This window comes from Lissotriton vulgaris, chromosome 6, assembly GCF_964263255.1.
Source record: "Lissotriton vulgaris chromosome 6, aLisVul1.2, whole genome shotgun sequence".
In the NCBI taxonomy this organism is placed as follows: Eukaryota; Metazoa; Chordata; class Amphibia; order Caudata; family Salamandridae; genus Lissotriton; species Lissotriton vulgaris.
In genome coordinates, this window is record NC_141694.1 from 602,205,248 (window position 1) to 602,214,741 (window position 9,494).

Here is a 9,494-nt window from a genome sequence, read left to right on the forward strand (position 1 = left end):
AGTCAATCTTATACGACCCCCGCCGGGGGAGGACTGATCCCTACTGCCTGGTGCGCTCAGGACTACAGACGAGGGGGTTGTGTATTTGGGGGTCTTTATAACCTTAGATAGGAACCTCTCATTTCAGAAGAACGTCAAGCGGTTGCTAATAAATTTTGCTGAAGATGCTGCCAGGTGGTAGATGTTCCCCCTTACGATCTTAGGACGCGCTGCTATGTTTAAAATGATTACGTTGCCGCGGTTCCTTTAAGCCTTACAAAATGAATATTTCCCACTCCCCAGACAAGTTTTCACTGATATAAATGCGGAACTGAGATCGCAGGTCTGTCTGGGAAAACAATCCAGAGTGGCCTTGGGGACCCTGCAAAGAAACCAGTACAATGGGGGGATCTCCCTGCCAAATATTGAAGCCTATTACTGGGCGGAGCATCTAACCCCTAAAAACGATTGGTTACACGCACCAGCAGACCATCCCACAGACTGGAGAGGGGGACGATGGCGCAGCGTTACTGCCTACATTACATATACGGAGGAAAGGGGAAGGAAAGACTACATGCAGCAACGAGGGTTACGCTGGGGATATGGAAGAGGGAGACTAAAGCAATTGGTTGGACTCATATGCCAACAAAGCAGACCCCAATACGGCTCTGTGCATGGCTAAGGAAGCTGAACAAGCTGCGAGGGTTCAAGAGGTGGAACGATATTGTTATCTCCATACTGGGGGATTTGGTGAAGAGGAGAGAATTGAAGTCATTCCAGGTCCTGAGGGAGGAATACGGGCTGCACCACACACAGTACTTCAGATGTGTGCAACTGCGACATGCATGGCAGGCGGAGGAGGTGCTCGCCTTGTCCCTAACAGAGTATGCCCCGCTTGAAGGGCGTTTATTGCAGGAACGCATCCCTGGTAAAGCAGTTTCCCTGACCTATAGAACACTGATCAATAACATGCCAGATGGACTGGTAAACTTCAGAGAATCGTGGGAGCAAAATGTGGGGGAGATGGGTACAGTGGATTGGGAGACAGCCCTGATGCATCCAAGGGAAGTCGCAATTAAGTCCCGTCTGAGACTTATTCAATATAAAATCCTGCATAGGGTATACTACGACAGGGTGCGGCTACATCGCATGGGCAGGGCTAGCGACACGAATTGTCTTAGATGTGGCTCAGGGCAAGGAGACTTCTACCATACTGTCTGGACATGTCCCATAATAAAGACATACTGGGCCGAGGTTCTGGGGGAGCGGGGAGATGTGCTGGAGGTCGCTCTGCCGTTGGACCCCAAACTGGTGCTTTTGGGAGTAACAAATGACGTAGACTTGGGTCGCCCAATTCTCCTCTTTGTAGTTCTGGCCTTAGTGGTGGCTAAGAGGGACGTGGCCGGGCATGGGTGGCCCCCATGCCGCCGAGACTAGAGGAATGGAGAAGGGGCATAGATCTGTACATGGCGGCGGAGAGAGTCACGTACAAGGCTAGAGGATGCCCAAAGAAATTCAACAGAGTTGGGGGAAATGGCGCCGATACCATGGGCTGGATGGGGGATTGTAAGCAAAAGTGGAGGAGGCACCTGGCTACACTGGCTGAGGGTGGGGCGGATTTGGAGGGGGATTTTTATTTTTTTGCACATTATGGATTTGTGGACAAATAAAGTACTGTCCTGTCAGGATGAAGAGTGGATCATGTGCTGGCGGGATGGGGGAAGAGGGTGGCTGGAGGAAGGGAAGTGGAGAGTGGTTGTATGTGACATGCTTGTTTTGTTAATGCATCATAAAAAAGCGAATAAAAATATGTTTTTTTTTTAAATTGCAGTGTAAATACTCAATCAATCAATCAATCAGGAGTTTGTTAAAGCGCGACTACTCACCCGTAAGGGTCTCAAGGCGCTAGGGGTGGGGGGGTGGGGGGGGTGCAGGTTCCATTCCATCATGGAGGGGGTCTGTCGAAGAGCCGTGTTTTGAGGTTTCTTGAGAAGATGGGAAGCGATGTTGTCTGTCTGAGGTGGAGCAGAAGGGCGTTCCATGCTTTGGCCGCGAGGAAGGAGAAGGAGCGGCCTCCCGATCTGGTCTTTCTGGTGCGGGGGACCACGGCGTAGGAAAGCTGGGCTGATCGTAGGGTCCTTTGGGGTGCGTGGAATTTGAGTCGGCTGTTCAGGTATGCTGGTCCGGTGCCGTGGAGGGCCTTGTGTGCATGGGTGAGCATCTTAAAGGTGATTCTCGCCTCGACGGGGAGCCAGTGGAGTGTGCGCAGGTGCTGGGAGATGTGGCAGTGTTTTGGCAGGTTGAGGACCAGTCTTGCGGCGGCGTTCTGGATGTTCTGTAGCTTGCGGATGAGGTTTTTGTTTATTCCGGCGTAGAGTGCGTTGCCGTAGTCAAGTCTGCTGGTGACCAGGGCGTGAGTGACTGTCTTTCGGTGTTCGATGGGGATCCATTTGAAGGTCTTACGAAGGAGGCGGAGGGTGTGGAAGCAGGAAGATGAGACAGAGTTGATCTGGCGGTCCATTTTGAGCTCGGAGTCCAGGATGATTCCCAGGTTGCGTGCGTGGTCTGCGGGGTTTGGCGGGTTTCCGAGGGCGGTGGGCCACCAGGTGTCGCTCCAGGCGTCGGGGTTTGGGCCCATGATGAGTACTTCTGTTTTGTTGGTGTTTAGTTGAAGGCAGCTGTTTTTCATCCATTTGGCGACGGCTTCCATGCATTCTCGAAAGTTGCGTCTGGCGGTGTTGGGCTCGTTGGATAGGGAGAGGATGAGCTGGGTGTCGTCTGCATATGACACGATGTTGAGTCCGTAGGTTCTGACGATGGGGGCAAGTGGAGCCATGTAGACGTTGAAGAGCGTCGGGCTGAGGGAGGAGCCCTGGGGGACTCCACAGGTGATCGGTGTGGGGTCCGAGAGGAAAGGGGGGAGTCTGACCCGCTGCGTCCTGCCAGAGAGGAAGGAGCAGATCCAGTCGAGGGCCTTGTCCTGGATTCCTGCATCGTAGAGTCTGCGTATTAGGGTGCGGTGGGAGACTGTGTCGAACGCCGCTGATAGGTCGAGGAGGATGAGGGCTACTGTTTCTCCTTTGTCCAGTAAGGTGCGGATGTCGTCTGTTGCGGCGAGGAGGGCGGTTTCCGTACTGTGGTTTTTTCTGAAGCCGGATTGGGAGGAGTCGAGGATGTTGTGTTCTTCAATGAATGTGGCGAGTTGGCTGTTGATGGCTTTCTCAATGACTTTCGCTGGGAACGGGAGCAGGGAGATGGGTCTGTAGTTTTTGAGGTCGGTGGGGTCCGCTGAGGGTTTCTTTAGGAGGGGGTTGACCTCGGCGTGTTTCCAGTCGTCGGGGAACGAGGCGGTCGCCAGGGAGCGGTTGTTTGTTTGGCGGAGCATGGGTGCGATGGTGTTGGCGGCTCTGTTGAAGATGTGGTGGGGGCAGGGGTCTGTGGGGGCCCCTGAGTGGATTGACTTCATTGTCTTCAGTGTGTCTTCGGTGGTGAGGGCTGTCCAGTCATCAATCGTTGGTTTCCGGGTGTCGGGGGTGGTTGGTGAGGGTTCAGTGTGTTGGTTGTCTTCGTCGAAGTTGTCAGAGATGCTCTTGATTTTGTGGTGGAAAAAGATGCTGAGTTTGTCGCAGAGGTCTTGTGAGGGAGGGATGTCGGTAGACTCGCTGGTGGGTTGGGCGAACTCCTTGATGATGCTGAAGAGTTCCTTGCTGTTGTGTGTGTGGGTGGAGATTCTGTCTTCAATCGCTTTTTTCCTCGTTTCTCTGATGAGTTGATGGTGGGCGTTGGTGGCGGCTCTGAAGTTGTTGTGGGCTTCTGTGGATTTGGTGTTTCTCCAGGCCTTTTCAAGGCGGCGGCATGTGCGCCTGGACTCTCGAAGTTCGGTGGTAAACCATCTGGCTTTCTTGGCACGGGTATTGTTTTTCTTGAGGGGGGCTATGGTGTTGGTGCTCTCCGAGATCCATCTATGCAGGGTTCGGGCTGCGGTGTTGGGGTCGTCGTTTTCCGCGATGGTTGGGGTGGAGTTGTTGAGTGAGGAGGTGAGCTGGTCATCGGTGATTTTGGTCCAGTTTCTTTGTGGAAGCAGGTGCTGGTGTCTGTGGATGGTGGGTGTTCTGAAGGTGAAGTGGACGCAACGATGGTCGGTCCATGGGAGTTTGGTGGTGTGGCTGAAGGTGATGGAGTTTCCTGTAGCGAAGAGGGGGTCGAGGGTGTGTCCTGCTGAGTGCGTGGGCTCGGTCACGATCTGGCGGAGTCCAATGTTGTGGAGGTTGTCCAGGAGGGATGTGGTGTTGGGGTCCAGTTCATTGTCGAGGTGGAAGTTGAGGTCTTCCAGCAGGGTGTAGTTGGTGGATGCGATGGCCTGCGGGGAGATAATGTCCGTGATGGAGTTGGCGAAGGGTCCGCGGGGTCCAGGGGGTCGGTAGATGAGGGTTCCTCGGAGGGTGGCGGTGGGGCTGGCCAGTATCTTGAAGTGAAGGTGTTCCATCAGTTCTGTGGACTCGTCAGGGAGTGTGCTCAGGCGGAGGCTGGATTTGTGGACGATGGCGATTCCTCCTCTTGGGTGGATGGAGCGGTCCTTCCTGGAGATCTTGTATCCTTGGGGGATGGCGATGGCGATGTCCGGTCCCGAGGTGGTGTTGGTCCAGGTTTCGGTGAAGAATGCTACGTCTGCGGTGGTGCTGTCGAGAAGGTTCCAGATTTCTGTTGCGTGTTTGTGGAGGGATCGGACGTTGAGGAGGATGCATTGCAGGGTCTTCGGTTCGGTTGTGTTCTTGTGGGCGGGTTGTGCTGGATCCGTGTTCTTGGCGGTGATGCAGGTGTGCCGGCAGCGGTGACAACTGAAGAGTCCATGGGTGTCGGCTGGTGATGCTAGCTTGCAGTTGTTGTTGCAGCCTGGGTTGAGTGCGTGGAGTGCTGCTGGGTCGTAGCGTTGGCGGGGCGGAGGTCCAGGGTTCCTGGTGCTGGTTGCGGACGGGTCGCAGACGGGCGCAGACGTGCTTGCCTTTGACGCGCCTTCGGTGCACCAGCGGCGCGCCCGCGGCCGCGCAGTGGCCGCCATTAAGTAGGGGTCGGGGAGGGCAGGACAGCTGGGAGGCGGGGAGGGGAGCTGGATTGGGCCGGTCGTGCTTGGGGGGGAGGGGCCGCGGGGGCAGCAGCGGCGGGGAAATGTAAAGGGAGGAAAGAAGGGATAAAGAAAAAAGGGAAAATAAGCAGAAATAAGGCACAAAAGAGCAGAGATGCAGAAAAGAGCAGAAAGGTGAAAGATAGAAAGGGTGAAAAAACGAGTGAAAACGAGTGAAGGAGCAGAGGGAGAGAAAGGGAAAATGGGCAGAAATAAGGCACAAAAGAGCAGAGGTGCAGAAAGGTGAAAGATAGAAAGGGGAAAAAAACGAGTGAAAACGAGTGAAGGAGCAGAGGGAGAGAAAGGGAGAATGGGCAGAAATAAGGCGCAAAAGAGCAGAGGTGCAGAAAGGTGAAAGATAGAAAGGGGAGAAAAACGAGTGAAGGAGCAGAAAGAAAGAAAGGAGACAGAGGTCCACTGGACCACCAGGGATGAGGCGCAGGGAAACCTGCGGGTGGAGGAGGGCCTCGATCACCAACACTGAAGAGTGCAGGGGCAGGGGCACCTCACTTAATGGTGGAGCTGCGAGGGTGGGAGAGCAATTTCACTGACAATGAGTCAGTGGTCTTGCTCGCCTGTCCCCGCAGTGGCCGCCATTAAGTAGGGGTCGGGGAGGGCTGGACAGCTGGGAGGCGGGGAGGGGAGCTGGATTGGGCCGGTTGTGCTGGGGGGGAGGGGCCGCGGGGGCAGCAGCGGCGGGGAAAGGTAAAGGGAGGAAAGAAGGGATAAAGAAAAAAGGGAAAATAAGCAGAAATAAGGCACAAAAGAGCAGAGATGCAGAAAAGAGCAGAAAGGTGAAAGATAGAAAGGGTGAAAAAACGAGTGAAAACGAGTGAAGGAGCAGAGGGAGAGAAAGGGAAAATGGGCAGAAATAAGGCACAAAAGAGCAGAGGTGCAGAAAGGTGAAAGATAGAAAAGGGAAAAAAACGAGTGAAACGAGTGAAGGAGCAGAGGGAGAGAAAGGGAGAATGGGCAGAAATAAGGCGCAAAAGAGCAGAGGTGCAGAAAGGTGAAAGATAGAAAGGGGAGAAAAACGAGTGAAGGAGCAGAAAGAAAGAAAGGAGACAGAGGTCCACTGGACCACCAGGGATGAGGCGCAGGGAAACCTGCGGGTGGAGGAGGGCCTCGATCACCAACACTGAAGAGTGCAGGGGCACCTCACCTAATGGTGGAGCTGCGAGGGTGGGAAAGCAATTTCACTGACAATGAGTCAGTGGTCTTGCTCTCGATCATGGACGAGTCCTGCTTTATGTGTGGGACATGTAACTACTTACTTTACATCTAATACATTAAGATTGGAAACAGTGAGGCAACTTTCTGAAGTAGCAAGCACAAGATGCTCAAAATCAGAGATTCTTATCACAATACAGAACCCCATGAACAGACTCTAGGCGTACGTGTGATACTGATGTCCATACATCAAAAATAATTTAATTATCAAGGCATGGGAGCAGAAGAGTACATTAATGGTCAACACATGTGACTGAAACACAAGGTCTCTGACAGAAAAAGGGGATTTAAGAACCGAGTACAGCAACAAGTAGGCAAGGGTGAAACTAAAAGGAGAGCAGAATGTAAAATGGTAGACTAATTAGAAGGGCAGTTGTTTCTGTTCAAAGTGATGGATATTGTTTTCCATTGTTGGCTAGTTTCACAAATTCATATATGGACGAAAGATTAAGTTTCCCAGTATGCTTTATGTTCAGTCTGGTATAACTTCAACTCGGTTATTCCTTATTTGAGGGGAGGTTTTTATTTTCACGAGTCCTGACGCAAGAGTGTACGAAATTGAGATTTTCTGTAATTTTCAGCAAATTGTGTGCAAAACATCATCAGTGTCATGTAATTTTAGTAGTTAAAAAAAATGTAAAAAGTCATCAATAATTATCAAACGCTTTCAGCATTGCGACCTTTTTGCATGAAACCATGTGAATAGTACAGAATTACAATTTGAAATAAGAATACAATCTAACAAAAGCCAATGGGGATAGAGTAATTAAAAAAAAGGTCTAGTGTGCTACCTGCTTTGGTGCCTATGATATGTCTAATTTCTTGGTTGGACAGGTTGTTGTTCAGCTGTAGACACTGGGTACTGCTGGCCTTTGATTTTTATGAAGAACCCAGAGGCTCCTTGCAAGAATCAGGCAACTATCCAGATCTAATCTTACTCGTGAAGGTCCAGGTGATGCACCACTTAGTACCTGAGTCCATGAAGATTAGTAACCATTTTCTGTTTTCGATATGAGCAAACATTGCTCTGCAGAAGGAAGTGTGATATTTATTCACTGTAATACCTGCAACGAATGCAATTCGTGAATGTACCTTCTGCATGCAAATATGTACCACAGTTATGGATACTTGCTGATTTCAATAACTTCCAACTTTGTCAGTACTCTTAGATTTGTTGCTATCATCAACAAAATTTTGACGGTGAATTATACTACAGAGACACTTTTTGTTAATTTTATTGTTTTCAGTATAACATTTTGCTTGAAAAAACCTTCTAGTCGTCTCACTGGGGTAGAAGATTTTTCTACATAAATGGTTTACTTAATGCCATAATTGAAATAGAAATTGAACGTTTAGCAATGTAATGAAATTATGAATTTGGCAGTTGCACTAGCAAATTATAACTTTGCACACAACAAGAAGCTGTTATCTTGGAAAACTCACTTTTCATAATCTTAATTTTGGTTCACGTATTGTAGTTGTCATACATAGGCAGCAGACCAGCCTTCTGTTATTGTTTTCTATTGCAATCTTGTTATGTATACTTTTCTATTTTACTATTTTATTCAGTTACTTGGTTTTATTTATCAACCTAGTCTTTCCAGAGACAGAAAGGTAATTTGCTGAAATTCTGCCTTCTACCTAGATGCAAAGTCCCATGAACACTTGCTTTGTTTGAAATTGCTGACCCATGAGCTTTGCACTGGATTACAGTATTACTCTTTATAAACTTTGGCTCGCACTTCTGTCTCGACTCCTACCAGAACCTTGCAGAATTGTTTTAGTAGCAAGGGTTTTTCTGGAATTATTTGGGTTGCTTTATATTAGCATTGACTTTTCAATAAGCAAGATACATGTACCAAAACAAGTAGTTTGTTACATATTACTGAGAGGCGATGTTGGTGTTTCTCAGACATGACATATGGTAAAATGCACCGAATAATTATCTATAATCTAATTTTATATTCATTACAGGTTTGAAGGAGACTCCAGCTGGCCAATGGGTTTACGTCAGCGACACCCATGTGCAGACAGCTTCTGAATCCCGAGTACTGAATTCACAGGCATACCTGCTTTTCTATGAGAGATTGCAATAGTGACTTAACTTTTAAAAAAAAGTTGGCATGTAAAGAAAGACAATTCGCTGCTTTTATTATTTGAATATCATCTTTTGATAGCACAAGTGAGTTACTTCCGTGGATGCTTTCCTTGTAAAATGACTGTATTCTCTTATTTAAATAATGCATTTTGTGGCAGTATTTGGTGTGCTTGGTTTTTAAAAACTGGAAACATAAGCAGTGTCACATTTTGTCTCTAGTGAAATTTTAAACTGGAGATAACATTTTCAAATTCATACTTCTACAAATCGTTTTGCAATGACTCACTCAGCTGCAAAAAATTTTAAAACTGCATTTGTTCTTATTAGTAACTTGTAATTTAATTTCCAGCAAATGTACTGTATAATTAGCAAAAAGCAATACTATATATTTATATTTTATAAACGGAGCTGAATTTATTTTGTATGTTATCTTGAAGTTTACAAACGCCAATCATAGTGAGAATTATTGATACAGGTGCTATAATAAACCAGCAACTCTCACACAATTCTGATGATTACATGCTTAGTGCATGGATTTAAAGTAATTTTCTAAAATGATCAGAAGATATGAAGTTGAATTACTTTTCAATTTGCAATAAAAGCCACAAAGTGAAATCTCTAACTCCTATCTGGTATCCCTTTTATTACATTGTATCTTTCTTTTTCTCTATGTTGTGCATACCAGCCGCGTGTTCCGCAACGACGTTCTTACAAGTAGTACACATGCTTGTTCCATTTAATTTGCATTTTCAAACTTACTTACATTTCGATCACAGAAGCACACTCATCATAGGGCCTGATTTAGAACTGTTCGGACTTGTTACTCTGTCACAACGGTGCCGGATATTCTGTCCGTCTAAATATAAATCCCATTACATCCTATGACATTTATATTTCGGCGGGCGGGCTATCTGTCACTGTTGTGATTAAGTAACCCGTTCGCTGAGTTTTAAATCAGGCCCTAAGTCTAACTGGAATTCTCAATGGATATTTTATTGACCGGAAGGTAGCTCTGTAAAGGAGGTGGCAGATTGACAGCTCCTTTGTGAAAAAGAAGGGAACCCA

At 48.1% G+C, this 9,494-nt stretch overlaps 1 protein-coding gene across 1 annotated transcript in view; it reads left to right on the forward strand.

Moving 5' to 3' along the window:
• Positions 1-9,049, forward strand: part of USP45 (ubiquitin specific peptidase 45) — a 2,087,971-nt gene extending 2,078,922 nt beyond the window's left edge. Inside the window, exon 18 of the mRNA XM_086926622.1 lies at positions 8,306-9,049. Coding sequence (XP_086782748.1) covers positions 8,306-8,427 — 122 coding nt within the window. The 3' untranslated portion in view covers positions 8,428-9,049. The remainder of the gene's footprint in view (positions 1-8,305) is intronic.
• Positions 9,050-9,494: the final 445 nt, after the last annotated feature.